This window comes from Larimichthys crocea, chromosome I (assembly GCF_000972845.2).
Source record: "Larimichthys crocea isolate SSNF chromosome I, L_crocea_2.0, whole genome shotgun sequence".
NCBI lineage: Eukaryota > Metazoa > Chordata > Actinopteri > Sciaenidae > Larimichthys > Larimichthys crocea.
In genome coordinates this window covers 25,255,832-25,275,177 of record NC_040011.1, presented here as the reverse complement: position 1 = coordinate 25,275,177, position 19,346 = coordinate 25,255,832, and the positions used below count along the sequence as shown (strand labels likewise).

Sequence of the window (19,346 nt, the reverse complement as noted above, 5' to 3'; positions counted from 1 at the left end):
ACCAAATGGGAAATGAATGTCTGTATCATGGCAATCCATCCAGTAGTTGTTGAGATATTTCACTCTGGAACTGGGGTGCTGAATCAACCGACCTCCAACAGACCGACATTGCCATCCTTATACCAATGCTGCAAGCATGGCTAAAAAAAGTGTATACATACTTGAAATAAGAGGATAAGGTGTCATGGAAAACATCTTAAACAGTCAATGCAGTTATTTTGTTTCCTGATCAATAATATGCATTCATTAAGTACACCTGAGCAATTAAAGAACAAACTAATCATTGTTGAGGTTTAAAGTCTGCAGCAGTGCATGCTGGTTGAAGTAAAGTACACCTCAATCTCTGTCTGGACTACGCACTAAAAATAGAAAAAATGGTTTCTGTAAGTGCTCTGGCTAGAATCAGCCAGACCCACTGCCAATGATCATGATGTAATCATGATGTAACTAATGCTAGCACAGAAATTCCTTTGGGATGAATAAAGTTTTATCTTATCTTACCTTTAGCAAACTTAAGTGTAAGTAGGTTAAACATCTCTCACTGCTCAAAAGGAGTTTTTCATTTTTCATTTTTGAAATAAATAAAAGCACTTTTGTGTCTTACTGTTTACTGGAGATACAGTTTCGACAGCCAGCAAATTACCCTGTGCCTTCAGAATTTAATGGCTTAACAAGACTGAAGCATCCAGTTTGATGACAGTAACTGTTGTTTCCGGTGGCTAATAACTACCTAGCATGTGTGTTTTCACACAATTTCACACAGGCGGCAACAAGATATACTGTACAGTGCGAGAACACTTCTCAGGCATGGCTTCCGTGACATGATTGTGCTGGGAATATTGACTGAATGTGGAAGTTCACAAATATTCACGTAAAATTTGTAGGAAGTCACTTTTGTGTGGTTTTGTGTGTCACTGCTCTCCATGTCATAGTCCTGTAGGAGTCACATATGTGAGGTTGAATGAGATACTAACCGAGAGGATGTGGCAGATTTTGATGTCTTCATAGATAGAAACCAAAGTGAGCTTGGCAAAAATAAACACGATTAAAGGAGAACATTTGAAATCCAGGAAAGAGTGAGGCACTTTCAGAAGTAACAATTAACAGGATTTTCTGAGACAGATACAAAATAAGACCTTTCAAAGGTGTACTGGAAATTTAGTTTGTTTGTGAAATAAATATTTGACCAGCAAATCCTCTTTGTGATGTAAAGCCTCAGTATTTGTTAGCGCCAACACATACTTAGGCCTCTTACCTGTGACTCGGCTTGATTTAAATTCTTTGAACATCCTAGAGATGCAGCGCCATCGTCTGTGTTCTCAGATTGTCTGGTCTTGTAGCAGATCTGTTTTGGAAAATAAAATCAACAATTAAGCAATCAGTCTCTGTTTGTTCTGCTCGTAAAGAAAACGCCACAGAAGAGTCTGTTTCGCCACAACTGTGGAATCCCACTTTTTTTTTATTTCGTAGCCCTTCAAGGACATTGACTGAGAGCGGTTAAGAGGGGCCATAATAAAAGGGCTTTGTCTTGAATAAAGAGAGAAGACAAACAGAGGAGAATGTAATTCATCCCCTTCTCCAAGAGGCACGACCTCCCTGCTTTGTGGAGCAGAAGCTCATCGGAGCCAGAGAGGGCTCAGAGGCGCAGGAGGGTCCCATTGACTGCGCTATTAACACTCAAACTGGGGGGATCAGCAGCGTAGAGGAAATACAAAACGCTGCCAGAACGATGCACAGAGAATTTTGTAATGCATTTCATTCCACCAAGAGGTACCCTGAGGGTGCCGTGATGACCAGAGTAATTGGCTTTCTCCAGCTATGATAATCTGCATCAGTCATGCCATGCCAACACACTCTCAGGCCACTGTGAAGGTCACAGTGGTCCCCAAACCTTGCTCCTCTCTACTGACAGCAGCCGCTGAATTCCTATTGAAGGAACGCACAAGCAGGGCATTCATTCTGTATTCTTGGGATTTTACCTTTGAAAATGCCAAACATTCCATCCAATCCAATCTAAACGTGAGAATACCTTTGGCAAATTCAATATTTTAACGTTTTGGACAGCTGTGATAGACCAATACAATACATACATCTCATAAAAACATGAACACATACTGTAGGTGTCACATAAAGTAGGGCCCATCTGTCAACATATCTCAGTTCTGTTATACTTTTCCTTGCATGTCAGACATTGATAAGATCACTTATCACTGCCTGACAGTGCATTTTGACACATATTGTATATGACAAGCACGTCACAATATCATCTTCATGACATCTTTACAAGAAACCATGCATGTACGTCTCTGCAAGCTGCTCTTTTATAACCCATACAATGAATGAGCCGCTCCCAGCGTACAGCGAATTTACAGACGCGTTCGACGTAAATATTCTGTCACTATGCTGATAAAACACAATCCGAGTGCTATTGTGACTCCCTTCAGAAATACTTATGCAAAGTAGTAGTAAAGTATATGAACATAATTCATAAGTCTCAACGTTCAAACATGTTCTCGTAACTGTTATACTGCAACCTGCTCTCTCCATATTGTTGGCAGTGTGGTTATAGACTCAAGAGGACGAGGTAAGCATAATATAAGGCTGTCAGAGGGAAGATGCCAGAGAGTGAGAGCAGAGCTATGGATACATGAGAGTGACGTGCTGCAGATGAAAGCACTTTTAGTGGAGAGCATCATGAACAATGAATGATTCCAGTTTTCTTGTATTTTATTTTATTTCGTTTCTGTCTGTTTGTGAAGCTAAATGTGCTGAAACCAACAATGAGCTCAGCGGGTGGTTGGTGACACGAGGAGAGCTAACAACCTTTTTACCAGTAATATCTGTTTTATAACACGTTAGCAAGCTACTTTCTAAAAGTCACAATGATTAACTCAACAAATTTGCACTTCCATCAGCATCACATTAGCATACATATCTGAAGTCTGTTAAAACACCACCTTCTTGAGCAACAGCAACCCTGCTGCCGTGTTCTGTTGCTACACAGCAACAGAAATGTTTATTACAGTTACTGAGTTGTTATGATGGATGCAAACAATAGAACACAACAAAAGGCGAGTCCAAAGTTCTTCCCAGGTTTCAACAGGCGGAGCATTTTTGAAAATATCCATTCTCTGACCCACTTTTTATTTGTCTATAGTGTAATCTAAGGTGTCCTTATCAATACTGTCGACCTCCTAATATGATTCAGTCGAGACAATGTCATTATAAGCATTAGATTAATCTAGGGAACACAGACCTAGTGAATGCACAATGGGTTCTTTTTTGTCACATGGTTTCAATATAGAAAACAATGCAGGCTGAAATAAAGAAATGCTTGGGGGAATGGGGAAAAAGAGAAAGCGTGGCTTGTGGTCTGATATGGATTCTCAGAGCATGAATATTTTCAAAAAATTGCTATCTGAAAAAAAGAACAAAACATCATATTTCCATAACTAACCCCCCTTTTAAAATATATCAGATACCCTTTTTAATGCAATATGGTCTGCAGCCTTTGTTTTTCACATAATGGCTTGTTAGCAAAATCCAAAACGGCAAAGAGAGCAATGACCCAAGACTAGTAATAAAAAGTCACCAATTAAATGAAGAGAGCGCTGGTTCCTGACCAACAAATCCTAAAAACTACCACTGAGTACAGAATAAGTCTACAAAATATGAGTGTTAAATACTTAACAGTTAAGATCCAGAGGCAGGAAGTACTGTGTGCCAAACTAAAAGGTCAGATGCTGTATGGAAGCCAAGCAAACGCAGAAACGATCAGACGTCCTATATTGTTACTGTACTGTCTGTAGACATTACTGCACAGTATTCATAACACCAGAATGACTGAAAAAAGTATGATCTGCCCTCGCACTGAGAGGAACTTGGACCTATAGGTGGTGTTACACTGAGAAACGGTTAAATATCTCAAAATGTGAGCAGACCATTCACACACAGTAATGGAAACCACGAGCAAACATCAAAGCCAATGGAAAAATGCACGTACTCCCACTGTGAGGATGGAAAAATAGGCTACTTATTCACTATCAGAATAGCATTAGCCTAAACTTCAGAAGAATAATGAGTTATTTTAATTTGGGGGAATAAAATAATGGGAGGGATGAAAGAAAATCCATTTTTTTAAATCCTTTACGCGCACACCAACAAATGGCATTCATCACTCCTGAGGCACCCACATTCCCCATCATATTTGTTATTACCAACATTTTTCACTTCGACACACTTATCTGTAAAATACTCTCCTATAGTTAGGAAAAGGCTAAAGTGGCTAACTTGAGGAAATCTGTACACTAATGATTATGAATGAAGCAGAGAAGCTGGGAAGAGACAGTGGCCTTTGAAATCAGTCTCTGAAATTGTGATTCAGATCCAGCACGCTGACCGATGTGCGAGCTTCAAGAGCTCAAAAGCTGGGGAGTTTTATGCAGACACATTTTCAGAGACTTAAAATGGGGGAAAAAAATAGATTTTCTTTGCAGAAGAAATGCAACTTGAATTGTTTGTCAAAATGAAAGAAGGTACAAACAATCAGCCAGACAGAAGGTTCAGCACAAGCTGCTTAAAATGATATACACGTTGTTGAGAGTTTGCTCTAATTTCTCAGTCAAAAAACACATCTCAGAGGCATTGTTTGCACGATTGTTATTGATGTCTGCTCATGTTTAACTGGTAAATCAATAGAGTGAATGGGCAACAATGTCAGTTTTACTGCTTCAAAATGCCATTAGATGTCTCTTATGCATCCCCTCCTCCAGATATTCATCATTCAGACAATGTGTTTAGCCTTGTTTAAGTATGTATGTATTTTCATATGTATTTTCGCACACAGTTCAGTCCATTAGTCATTTTGACGAATGCACAAGGCCAGACACTGGTGTCGAGTAGGGATTAGAGGATCCCCTCAGTGAGGAGAGGATTATCAGAGTCAACCGGCCCCTATAGTGATGGAGAAGGGAGATACCCCATAATAGCCCCAATAGGTCCATTCATCTTTTGTCTCCACAGCAGGGAAAGAGCAGCCTGGGAAGGCACAAACCAAATCGCCCTCTGCAACAATTTGCAGTGCTGGATTAATCATATGAACTTCACAAGAAGTGATCGGTACTTCACAAGCAGCTCTCGTGTACCTTTTCTTTCCTGTAGCTGTCCCTCAGTCGGCATGCTTATCTCTGTGATGAAGTACCTCATCTCCCACAAGGAGGCAACAAAAAGAAGGCTTGGAGGTTTTCACATTTGTCTGGAAATCATAAAAATGTAGCCACAACATCAAGTATAGAGCAAAAAGTAGAACTTGACACGTACAACTTTTTTTTTTCCCGCGCACTGGAATTCATTTAAAATGAGCATCGACTTCCACATGTTCGTGTTTCAGTTTTTCAAGTCTGTTGTTGATTTTAAATTAATATTGAATAAGTTGAGAAAAACATCATTAAATTCTTACACATATTTTCTTGTATTTTTAATGTGGCAACTTCAAATTACATTTTACCAACAAAACAGTTATTTGCATTGTTACCCATTTAACTGTTCCACCAAAATTATGATTCAGTATTTTGTTTCTCCTGAATGGCATTTTAAGCAACAATTTAATAAAAATCCATTCAAGCTAATCCCTCCCTGACATATTCCTGTTGATGCAACTGGTGATTTTATTAATAAAGTTGACAGTTGAAATTTTCTTACATGTGGCAAACATGGGAAGCCTGTGTGAGCACTGTGATGCATGTCGTGACCTCCTTCCAGTTCTTGTAGACGACATGCAAACTGCATGATACAGTGTTTTTTAAAGGATCATGACATGGAATGACATTAGTTGTAAAATGTTGTCCTCACAGCTTATGTGGTAGCTGCAAGCAAAGGGCTGCTGTGTGAGTTATTTATTGTTGTTGTGTATAACACAGAGGGGAGACGAGTAACAAACGGAGCTTAAAAATAAAATAAATGATTGCATCTATCACTGTATTCTATTGTGTGATTGTGTGGGGTAGCAGATTTACTGTAAAGACTCTTAAAGTATGCCTTGAAATCAGGCGTCCTCAGAATGCAGTTTTATGAAACCCCCCGTTGCACCATATATAGTATGCATTAAATGTTTCTGTTTTAAAAACCAAGCCCTATAGCGTCTGAGAGAAACTGCACGAGGATCTCCAGTCTCTTCTCTCCAAAAATGTGTCCACATCTAATAATGTAAATGTATAACTATCAGACTATTATTGTGTTTGCTGCATTCCTAACCTGGAGGCAGAATTTTTTAAGGTATTTTTGGTTTGTGTTTTTGCATTGAGACGTAATAAACCTCCAACAAAGAACACTTTGATATTTGTATGAAGCATAGGTCAAGGTACGCACTTACCTACAATTACAAAAGCTTTGCGTAACATAAATGTAAATGTTTAAACACAATGAACTTGTAGAAAAAACATTTATAATCTCATTATTGAGTGAGCAAGTAAAGGTTATGAAAAAGTGCTTTATAAGAGCATAAAAACATATTATATGTGAAGCGAAGGACATGAATTTCAAAGGTAATTACAAACAGATCCTTGGTATCACTGAAACGAACCTCTACAGGACAATCTTTCATCTTTCTGATTTAAAAGGCATGATTTAAAAAAAGATTAAGGTAAGGACAATAGGTAAAGACATGGCGTGTTCAATGTTTTCCGACAGCCAATATCCAAGAATAGGTTCTTACTGAGTAATGCGGTTTTATATGCTTGGCTGGACTCACATATGAGTAACGACAGGGAAAACCGTTACAGTTGTCAAATGTCACATGAGGGTTGTGGAAATAAGAATGCTTCACTGGTGAAGCATGGTTATGTTTGTAGTGCTGTGCTTATTTCTGTCAACCTTTCCACAATCACAATTAGCAAAATTGCATACTCTGCAACCAATATGATGCATATTTTTGACAGCACACAATAAAGATTGTATAGTATACTAAAAATACAGCTACAGCTCTTCCCACACTATTATAAACATGCAATCATGTGGTTCAGTGTTTGTTTGTTAATGAGCCCCCGCTGACATGTTGAAGAGATGACAGTCTGTCAAGCTTTCCTACACGCAGGCAAAAAACATGTTGATGAGATGGGCAGCAACACAATGCTGCAATATGTGAGGCTACGATGCAAAAGCAGTCATAAATAAATAAATACAGAGAAATAAAGCAGTCGTCTGTACCCTGTGGGTGCATTTCTTGCTAGATATGGTCGTAGATCTTTTTTTTGTCATAAATGTTCAAATCATTTTATTCAGATAGTGAACTGATCCAGAAACAGTTTATGTAAACAATTTTTAAAAACACTCCGTTCAGCAGTGAGTGATAAAAACAGTGCAACAAAATAAGTAGGTGTGCTATAAATCATCCATATAGCATTTCTGCCAACTGATAAGTTGTTTTTGTAGTTGTGTTGACGTGACAATACAGATTTAACTTTGCACATATCATAAGAAGGTTCTTTAGTAGTGGAAGATGGCCAGGGGGCAAAATGAAGGCAACTAGAAGACAGGAAGGGAAAAGTGTCCACTGTTCGCCAAACAAAGATCAAAGAGAAAGAAGGTGGTTAGTGGCATGCATCTTCCATCGTTTAGACATGGCCCAGACCAAACACTCTGATGTTGGGCAGGAGAATAATTTTCTACAATGTATCCAGACATAGCCAGAGGACCAACACAGGAGTATTTTCAGAGAGTATATCACCCCAAGACAGGAAACAAGCCCTTAAGCATGAGGAAAGCAATAACAAGTGCAATTCAAATAACATCAACATCCTCAAATAACAAATGAAACTGCATCTTGGGTTTACAGACAACTTTACAGAAGGCCTACGGCATCGGTGTAATGATAGTTTTAAGAGTTACCCCATGCAAAGTAAACATACAAAAAAATTCTGAAACCCTTGGTGAAGAAGAGGCAATCACAGAGTACTTGTTCCTCAGGTACGGACGCCCAGATCGATAAGCTGCCAAACATTATCGACACTGAGTAAAAACATGAAATCAGGTGATCAGGATTAATGCTTTCGGGTTACCAATCACAAAAACTGACTGATGATGCACATTGCATGGCATGTTTACTAGTACATCTTGACCTCTGAAATATGGCAACTATGTAGGCACAGAGCACCCACATACGACGGGCTCCCTTCCAGTCAAAATGCCAGCGAGGCTAACAAAAAAGGAGATTTAATCTGTATCCTCTGTTGTAATGCATCGAACTAGCCAATCATAACCTTAATCTGTAGGTGTTCCAGTTCAAATTCCCAATCACATCAGATTAAATCTACATTTTCCTGACATGTTTTATTTAAGCTAATGAAGGCGAGGAAGAAAAGAGAGGAGGAAGTGATTTCTAATGACGTCAAAATATGACAGTGTTAAACGGTTTATTTGAATTTTTAAGGACCTTTTAAGCACTTTGTTTGAAAGGGGCTATTTTCAAAGTATTCCAGTAGTTGATGTTTTAATACAGCTGCTATGACAAAACAAAAAATGATCAGCATCGGCCAAGTACCGGCTGATATGGCTCATAGATGACTCATAGATGATAGGCAATCTGAATTGGCTGTTTAAAAAAAAAAAAAAAAAAAAGTAAACGTTGAGAGTCCAAGGTGTCTTGGTGTGCTGAAAGGTTTGTTGAAGCTTGGCCCAGGAGAATGGAGGATTTATCAGTCCACTTGTTGCTGCATGATGCCGCCTCAATTCTGAAAGAAGCTGTCCTCTCTGGCTCATCTATATGTCCTCAGGACAGTGCTGCAACTACTCTACATCTTGGCATCTAAAGTATAATGTATGCCAATGCCAACTGGTCGTTCATCTACAAACAAGGAAATATATTGACTCTTGATGTTCTGACATTGTTATCTGAGCCTGTAAAGGCTTCTATTATTCACTGATCTATTGTGTCTATGGAGCGGGACAGCTCTATCCTTTGACCTTGGTTAGCACTGAAATGATCAGAATGGCACCTTCTTTCCTAAACACAAGCGTACAGCTGCTCTGTGTCTCTAGGACAACAGTCACTGCCTGTCACAACCTTTAACACTGACCTCAAGACATCTGCATGACACTGTGTAACCCCCATGTGTGACATGCTAGAAGAGAATATGGAAAATCCCGATTTTAAAGTATTTTTGAGTTTGAAACAAATTAATACAAAATAGCGGATCACGAGTCCAAGGTAATGTCATCGAATGTCTTGTTTTATCCAAGCGGTAAGCTCTGTGGATGTGAAGTGAAACCAAAGCAGCCAAAAACTGCACTTCCATGAACGGCCACTCGAGGTTGGCTACTGGATAAGTCATTCTGGTAAGGTTAAGGTGGCTTGGCTGAAGATTTGACATAATTAATGGCATGGCTGCTTTGAATGACAGGTGGGTGCCTTTACAGGCGGCTTGTTTGAGCACCAAGGCGTCATTCAGATGACCTCAGGTCCATCAATGTTTCACACGTTTGCTGATTTTTAGATAAGCCGAGAGGCAGAAGATGTAGGACTGCCAAAATGGCAGCAGCTGAAGCCACCACACTCTGAGCTTCTAAACAGCTCTTTAGAAACCTATAGGTCACGTCACGCATACGAGGTCCATTCTTTATACTATCTATGCTTTTATCCAACCAACAGTCCCAAACCTACCTCCCAAAAACAACATTTACTATCATGTAAGACAAGGAAAAGCAAACTCTCATCACCAAATGTCATTTTTGCTTAAAATGATTAATCAATTATCAAAAATAGTTTTCTGATTATTTTTTCCATCTATCAGCCAGTCAATACAGTGACGAATCTCTGGAGCTTTCAACACTATATTCTGTTACAATAGCAGCATCAATCATGAATCATTAGTATCCTGATGTCTGGATAGACCCGGTCTCCCAGATAAGAGTACAGTAAAGAAAACCAATCTACATGTAACAAAATACAGGCAATAAAGAAACTAATGAACCGAGCCAAGCCGCTTTTCATAATTTGCAAACAGTCCTAATCTCTAAGCCACAAAAAAACTCTCTTAACTGACAGCCATGGTGCTGGTTATGGGAAACAACCTCCCTGGCTGAACTGTTTCACTAAAGAGAGGCTTTCGTTCCGTGATTTACGAGGGGGCAGGGAGCCCATGTGTATTGTTTAGACACGTGCTGTCTTTGCATTCATGGCCAATGAGGAGGTGGGGGAAATCATTTTCTCCCTCTCGCACTGACACATTGAGCTGCAGCCCAGGATATCATATGGTGGTGCCAAAAGAACCAAAGAAACCTGCAGAATTTCACTGAAACGAAGGAAAAATAAACAGGATTTAATATCAGCTGGAGAGGCAGAGACAAGCGTTTCGGTTGTTAAAGCCGGTGGTTGCTGTGAATACTGCGTTCCCTCTGAGGAAAAAAAATCTAAGAGTCGTGCCATTACTTTATTATGTTAATTAGGCGAAGTATGACAAAGAGGACTTCATGAGTATATTAAGAGTGAATGACTCATTATTAGACATGGCAATAAAAAAGAACAATGCTGTGTTATTTTATGAGCTCTGTAATTATCTCCAGGCCCCATTCTGTAAAAGTAAAGACTTTTATAGCTTTAAAAACCGTTAAAGCTGTGGCCTTTAATGGAGGCAATATCCTTCAAAGTTTGGTTATACTGTACAATAGTCCTTCCCAAAATACATGGCACAGTCATGGTTTTAAGATGGGAAACTAGCGAATGTATAGCAGGGTAATCCTGAAAAAGAGCAGAGGTGTTGAGTCAACCAACCCCTGGTAAATAAAGGTTTAAAAAAAGCAGTCTTGCATGTGAAGGGGTAGAAAGGGCTCAGCTTTCCCTGTCAGAAACACTTATGTCAGGGAAGAAAGGTAGGAGGGCAGGTTAAAGCTTGTGTATAGAGGGGAAATTATGAGACAGGGAGGCCAATACTGGCCACGACAGGCAGACCCCACAGTCTTTAACTCTGATGTCTCGGTTAAATCTAACATAAAGGGACTAAAATATTAAACTCATAACAGGTAAGAAGTAATCATGAAGGAAAGTCGACATCTAAATGTTGGCTCATCTGGAGTGAATCATATTCCAAATAGTCAGATTACAAACAACCCCTTCCCAGTCACGACAGGAAATTGAGTTGTAAAACGATTTTGCAAACCAGCTCCAAATTCCCCAAACAAGCTGCTGCTCTTTTTTAGCAGGGATGCCCATGACTGAAATGGTTTTAGGCAACCAAAACACTCATTGACCTGAGGAGGGTGTTGCCTTGTATTACAACAAATATTGTGTGGGGGATGCTGTGAATCAATGTCCACAGGCAGTAGAATTCATTCTGCACTGTACACTGTGCAAAACATAAAATAGTCCTGCTCTTTTCTACAATTTTCTCATAGTGCTGTCATCCTTTTTACATTAATGTGAGTTCAAATAGGCATCATCGTCTGTGTCCTAAATTACTTGTCATGCAATTAAAGCTGAGCGTGGAGCTGTCTTACTTTTAACAGATTTTGTTTCTGCTTGCTTCTGCACATGGACTGGATGAGTACTGCTCCATGTTTTTGAACTCTGCATACAGAATAAAGAGAGAAATGACAAGATGGAAGGACATTTAAAGTCTTGTGTTGACTGTTGCTAAATATGTATGTTGCAAGGATCCATAATTAAAAAAGGAGCACAAATCTGGCTGACATTCATATGTATAATGGAACACTATCTGTTCTTATAGTACAAATTACAAGGAGGCATTCCCATTCAGCTGGTCCACTGAGTTATCTCCAGGTCCTGTCCAAAGAGTGCACAGCCTTTGATTGAAAAACAGATGAGTCTGTGCTGCAGCTCGATGCAGAATCCTCTCTTAACAGCTAATTACCTTGTCTCAACACCAAAGCCGCCTCTGATAAGAGGTATGACGTGCTTAGAGGTACAGAGACACTGAGCAGCAAACTGACACAATTAAACCCGAGACAGAGATTATTCTTTTTTTTCCTTTTTTTTTTTTAAGCTGCAGGATAAACTGGGCTTTGTGATATGATATGAAATTCACTATCACTGCAACCTACAATAATTGACATTCTTGGTTAATTTGTTCATCTATTTCTATTATTAATTAATTAATTAATTAATAATTAATAATTCGGATCATTTGGGCCTGAGGTGATGACATTCAATGTGTTGTTTCTAAAAACCCTTATATTTACAGAAAATACAAATTTAGAAACTTGAACCAGCAAATATTTAAAATCTTAATCTATTAACAGACTGTTACTCAATTTTGTTATTATTAAACTGTTTTTCAGCACTTGATTTCACCAATTTTGTAAAGGACGTCTGTATTTACTGCAATAGAAATTTGGCAAGCTTCACAGACACACACACACACACACACACACAAATGTATACGCATATTACATTTTAAACCAGGACTTTAAAAACAGGAATAACTTTCACAATGCATATTAGTAGCTCCCAAAAAATAAAACAGTCAGTCAGTCATTTCAGTAGGATCCAGAAATTTTGCATCTGTTGAATCTTTTATGCTTAGCCCTCAGTATTTCTGCTTACATAAGAATATTTTAGATTCTACTTTCTTAACACTTTTTCAATCAAAATGTAGTCTGACACCTGAATGTCTGGCGAGATCAGCCACAGTGAGTATAAATGATAACACAAATGACACGCAACCATGCCACACGTCTTCTTCACCATTTACTCAGCCTTAATCATTTCTCTCTCCTTTAAATAGGGCTGTAACATGGTCATAAATTATTAATTGTGGGACACAGTGAATACCAATTCCCTCGTATTGCCCAGCACCATGATCATGGCTGAGCTACCTAAAGTCATTTACTTCTTTGGTGGCAATATGTCTGCAATCCTAACCAGTCAGATCAGAGTGCTGACACTGAAGTTCGCAGGGTGCCTGAGAGACTGACAAGCAATCCTAACAGACTGACACAACAGGCCAGGATGTCTGCCCTCCCGTCCACATGATGGAAAGAACTACATATGTAAGAGGTTGGGGTTTTTTTTAATCAATCTTGTTAAAGTGGTACCATAATTTATTCATAATCACAATATTCAGAGCTGAGGTACCACATATGTCCACAGTACAGATTTATTCAGAAAGGTTTCCTTGCTGGGCACTACTTCATAGGAGCATGGGGTGAGGATACAAGCTTTTGAAACTGGCAGTTCATTATTAACTTGTGACATACAAAGATCCTTTAAGTACTCAACTGATTTCACACTGTTGGATTCATGATGGACAGTTAAAAAAGAAACTATGCAGTAGAAAGAGATTGTCTTTTTATGAAATTCCACTTATTATTCTTCCTTGTTAAACTGTGGCGCCTACATTATTCACAATGCAACTCGACCTTGAACAGTTCAGTTGGACATTGAGGTGTGTTATGCTAGTAGCGGACTACAGTAGCCTCGGGCCATTAGCCTCAAGCAGGATGAGGATCCAGCTGTAGAGGTCACTTCTTTCTAACAAAACAACCTTTGCATTTGTAAAACCCGGTGCTGACTCAAGTGATTGCACTTGAGACAATTTCTTCAGGGAATTTATACATTTTCACGCAGTTCCCTCTGGAGCTACAAAAGGCATACCGCTTTTTTTTTTTCAATATACGCAGTAGTGCTCAGCAGTACCCCAAGATCTCTAAACAGACTTTGATGTGTAAAATCAGTGGAACTCGACTTACTTTTAAGGCTAAAGTGAGGGGGAAAAGTGTCAAATGTTGAAAAAAAAGCAACACTCAGATGTGAATGTAAAAGCAGGTCACTGTACCGTCAACTGCTGTGTATGTACTCAATGTACGAACATTGTCGTTTTGCTGAAAAGGAAAAAACATGTTATGTGTCAGGAAACTTGTTTTTTTTTTCTTTTACTCAGAACAAATGGCCAAGGCTGTCATTTTTTTTTCGCTGAATCAGAACCTCAGACAGATTTTTAAAAGTCTGAGTGTGAAGGCAAATGTATCACTTTCCAGTATAGCAGTGTAGACTGCTACAAACAAAGGAACATCAGCATTCAGTACTCTGATTGGTCACAAATTCACTGAATTCATCATGGGTGCAAACCTGTTACTAAAGATGTCACAGTCAACAAAGAATGCCTAAAATAAACAACCTTTTGTCATTCCTAACGCTCCTACTCATGATGCCCAAAGTGATGCTGGATCAATCCATTATTGGCTGATATGAGTTGTATCTATATGACTCGAGCACATAATGTGAGTAGCTCTGTTGTCCAGCTACCTGTTTCCTCACATACTAAGCATAGTGGCACTAAGAAGACTGCTCATCTCTGTCTGGCCCAATTGACTGATGGATTTCCAAACTCTGCATCAGCCAAAGCTATTAAGTGGTCTGCTGGAGCGTAATGACTTTACTGTTCCCAGAGTGCAACATCAGGCTCAGCAATTCCTGCCTGCTATTGTCTGGGGCCACTGTGACAAAGTTAATTTCTTGCCAGACAAGCACAAACACTTATGTCGACACACACAATAAATAACAAAAATGAGAAGAGCGGGGGAAAAAAAAACACAGAATCATCTGAATGACTCCATTTTCTCGTTTTGCTTTTAGCAAATACTTTGCTCACATGAGATGACCCATGCCAAATGAGTTTCCTTCAAGGAATCTGAGTGAATGGATTGCTTTTTTTAAGTAATATTGTGTTGGAAGCCACTGTGTAATACAATAACTACCTATAATAGATTACACATTCATGATGTCAGAGTACAGACGGAATACAAGGCTTGTACTGGACTATTCAGAAATATTTGACCGAGCCTAGAAAACAATCTGTGTAGATAAAAATCTTTTGCTCATGGCCATATACATAAATTTCTACCCATTACTTGGTCTGTAAACCATGAAGAAAGAACAAACTCTGCGGGTTTATGTATGAAAATGTGGAAGGGGACTAAAATGATGCAGACCATTACCTACCCTGCATTATTCCTGGTCATACCCAAGTGGTGGGAGATAAATTGTCTCTTTATATTCATAGTGACAGACTGGATAGCCCAGGCGCCTTGTGGCACTGTGATTGTTTGCCTGCCGTGTTTAACCAAACAAAGATTTCCCGAATCCAGAGCTCTGGCTGTTGCCATACTCCACGAGGACTTTTGAAAGTGTAGTGCACCTAATGCAGCCTCCAGAAATCTTGGAAGGAACTGAAGAACTGAAGATCTGTGCCTTTACTGTTGACATAACTTTTAATATGGGGTCGTTCAGTACAGCTGAGAACAGAAAGTGATTTGATTCTTTTTATCCATAATGGGCTGCAAACTTTAGAAGTGTCAATATGCTTTGAGCATTCTATTCTGCACACCATCTTCTGTCAGCCCATAGAAAATACATTTGGGCATTTCCCTTTCTTTATCAAGTATGTAGTGGTATATCCAAAAGATTTTAAAATGCAGCACAGTACAGTGTCAGACTGTCTTAATATTTTTGTTCTTAACATAGAGAAAAGGACTCTAAAACAGCATAACAAAGACGGACTCTCTTGACGGCTCTGGTAACAGGAGCTCTGCTGTAGATCCTGTCTGTGTAGGTTTTGATTTATAGTTCAGTGTCTGATAACAGACGTTTATATTATCACCACAACACTAACGAGATGGAAGAACAGTCAACACTTGTCCTTTAATTATACTCCCCAGAGCAAAACTGTACTTTCATTCAATTCGGAAAATGGCAACTGATCGAAACTGTCTCATTTAGTAACAAGACAAAGAGAACCTTTCCACTGTTGCTCTGTATCTAGATTGTTGCATTCGATTGAGAGCAACTATCACAATGAGGGGAAAGGCTCGTAGTCGAGATGGCTTTGTTAGACTGGCTTCATGTGGTCTTCGCTCTCAACAATCTCTATCAATCTCGGCCAAACAGAAAAATGCAGGGGAAAACTAACGCATCCAGTCACAGTTCTCACGGTTCCCATGTGGTATCTCTGTAACCAAAGTAACCTTTAAAACAGAACTGTAAATACATCAAAGCACCAGTGACACTTCGTTCATTCATAGGGAGCTTAACTAATTGGAAAAGAAAGAAATATGAAAAACCAAACTATCAACTACACTCTTATTAGAAAGCATGATTTGTAGCTATGTTATATATACATAAGAATATTCTGACCATTAATCAGTTGTCAAAATCAGTGTGATTAGGCACTTAACATAATTGCACATGTATAATTATAATAATTAATAGGTGGTGATTATGTGTATAGCCTTTTTGACCTTGGTTTCTAATAGAGTAATATATGCTCTTTTTTTTCTAACACACACTCACATGATTACTATATACTAAATGTTCTGTGGACTAATCTATGTACAGTACCAGTCAAAGGTTTGGACATAGCTTCTCACTCACTCACTCACTCTCACTGGGTTTTCTTTATTTTCATTACTTCTACATTGTAAATGAACACTGAAGACATTAAAAATAACACATATGGAATCATAATGAAAAAACAAACACAGAACGAGAAGCTGTGTCCAAACTTTTGACTGGATCCTGTTCAGTGTACTATTCTTTGCAAATGAGGTCCAACTCAACAGTAACCACAATGTAAATTTAACATAGTACTAACTCAGTGGCCAAAGTAAAGTATTTAACTGGAGCAAACTGTCAGGTGTTATTAGTCACATATCTTGTTTTCTCCCCTCATTTGTAGTGACTGGGGTCTAGCTGCAGTGCTTCTTTGTCTGGGGCCTTATCTGCCTGCGAAAAGCACCGAGCTCTGTACTGCAGTCTCTATTGGCATGGTGATAGAGGCAAGGCCTGCCATCCCAGATAAACCTCCCTCTGTTCTCCCAGCAGCCCAGCAGGCTTCATGTTTGCTGCAGGTGTCAGAGAAAATGTCCTCATAGCTATTAGACCTAAGCGCTGCTGGTGACATGTTGGCACCTCTGATGAGAAACAACTAAAGATGGGGGAAAGTGATGAGGGGGGAGATGGAGACAGACAATGTAGGGGCGACGCAGAATAAGGAGGAGATGTTAGACTGAGATAGCCAACCGAAGAAACACAAAGTATTTCTCTTCAAAGTGTAAAACACAGATAAAAAGAAACATCTTCTGCTGCATTATTTGCTCAATCAGGAGCTCTTTGTGCACCAAGCACATTTAAAACCAGAGGGTGCACAAAAGATATTGCTGGGTTCAAAACAAATACTACATAATGAAAGGAAACTCCACAAACTGCACAAAAGAAGTCAAGCTTGAAAAAATTGTATGTAATGATCACCGTGCACCATGAAGGGGGAAAAAAAAAAAAATCAGAAAATGAAAAACTGTGGCAGACAGGTTGTAGTAACCACACAGTAATGATGGCTGTTGTTGCTGCTGCTCCAAAACTGTCACCAGGGGGAAAACCTTGTTATGCTGAATATTCAGCAGCCTGTTTGCAGGTGGCAAAAGATTGAATACAAGGAGGCATAATTGAATGCACCAACAGTTTCTCTCCTTAATTGTAATTGTAATGGAAATTGTAAAAAAAAATGCTTTCAACTTATTTGACCTGAATGACAAGCACAATTTGCTTTGAAAAAAAAGAAATCAAAAGAACATTTTTTGTACGGCTGCAACTAATGATTATGGTCATAATTGCTTCATGTGCCTAATTATATTAATATGATTGTTTGTTTGTTTGTTTTCAGCTCTAGTTTGTACTGTATTTCCAAAAATTGTCTTTTCGGCCACAGTAAAATACATTTAAAATAATGCTGCATTCCTATACATGGAAGATGAAATGTATCTTATGTATAAGAGATTAGAAAATGTATCTCTGAGGACACCTTTTCATCAATACACAACAACTAGCCCATTGTGGGTACTAAGGCCAATGTTAATGTGGGGACAAACAACCACCATGCCACCTTGCCTGACAGGGAGCAGCACACTGAACTGGCAGATTAGACCACCTGGCCCTGCCAGACTGTCAGCCTATTTATACCCAGGACAATAATTTACACCTCGACTGCCCAGTAGCAGAGACCCAGGGGGAGTCAGCTCTGTGTGACACTCCCATGGTGAAGGGAAAAAAAGAGCCACTGCGATGACCTCACGTCCTCTTTTCCCCTGTAAGGCTTTCCCAGAAGAGTAAAATAACGACAATGCCTACCTCTGCCAAGAGAGGAACTCCTCAGTGTTTAAAGGGAACATAAAGAAATGACTGTTTCAACATAAACTGGATTGTGTACTGTACGTTTATAGCAAATATATCAGTATTGTGGCAGCTGTAAATGGATTTTAAAGCACTTAATTACATATATGAGACACCTGTGACATATTTCATGATGCCAACTCGACAAAAAAAACATATATTCTTCTGAGCTGAGCTGAACACATTTGCGATGTTGTCAAAGTTGGTGTCAAACTTCAAAGAAACATAAGAAGCAATGTCACAAGATCAGATGAACTCTACAAAAGGACAAGTGGGCGCAAATCTACTTTAATGGCTTGTGAATATACGTGGGCACGAACAGAAATGTGCTTTGTGTCATATCAGCTCTACACACTCAGCCAGGTTCTAAAAGTAGTAATCCTATAGTTTTGCAGTAAATCACACTGCAATTAAACCAGGCAATGAGTTGTTTAAACTCAAAACCCCCAAAGAGCTCTCTTTTTTGCTCCTGCTGCGGCTGACATTTTCCCATTAGTGGCATACTCGTGTAATTTGGTGGCACCAATATTTCATTTCTGAGAGGGTTTCACACAGTAATGAACATGTCACCAAGTGAAATTAATGTGTCACTGTGTTTAACAGATCCAATAAAAGTAAAGAATTTAAATAACTCAGAAATTACATATCAGACCCATTATCACAGTCCGTACAACCCTTGTGAGTTTATTTTTCTGTTTTTCAACTTGGAGTGGTACATCTTAATAGATATTTTAGTCTCAACAAAATTATACAGTTTAGAGGTGCGACTGTTATATTGTAAATATAAAAGTAAATGAGCAGGAAATGCTGAAGAAAACATGCTGTGCTGGTGAAAAAAAACTAACTGGAAAAACTGCAAAAAGATTTGCATGACACAATTGTTGAGATTCTGGATCTGAATGCAGTACACAACCTTGAGGTGTAACTGGTCTCAACTTTTGTATGAGAAACATCAATGTCTTAGAAGTTTGATACCGTGAAGAAATATTTTTTTCTAGCCTTATTGCTAGAAGCTACAGCTTTTTTTTAAGATTATTTTTTGGGGCATTTTCAAGCTTTATTTTGAAAGAGACAGCTGAAGACAGGAATGTGGGGAGAGAGATGGGGAACCCTGGGCTTCTACAGCAAGGACTGAGCCTTCGCACATGGGGCGGCTGCTCTACCAACTGAGCTA

At 39.0% G+C, this 19,346-nt stretch overlaps 1 protein-coding gene across 7 annotated transcripts in view; it reads right to left on the bottom strand.

Annotated features, from left to right (window-relative positions):
* LOC104925371 (ecto-NOX disulfide-thiol exchanger 2) overlaps positions 1-19,346 on the bottom strand; it is a 167,427-nt gene that overhangs the window by 127,971 nt on the left and 20,110 nt on the right. For 4 of the 7 annotated variants that reach the window (XM_027281191.1, XM_027281182.1, XM_027281211.1 and 1 more), the window contains one exon: positions 1,256-1,345. The exons of 2 other annotated variants lie outside the window; for them this stretch is intronic. In XM_027281191.1, coding sequence (XP_027136992.1) covers positions 1,256-1,289 — 34 coding nt within the window. In that variant the 5' untranslated portion in view covers positions 1,290-1,345. Of the gene's footprint in view, positions 1-1,255; positions 1,346-11,487; positions 11,558-19,346 lie in introns of all 7 variants that reach the window. One more of the 7 variants, XM_027281184.1, reaches the window with a different exon arrangement.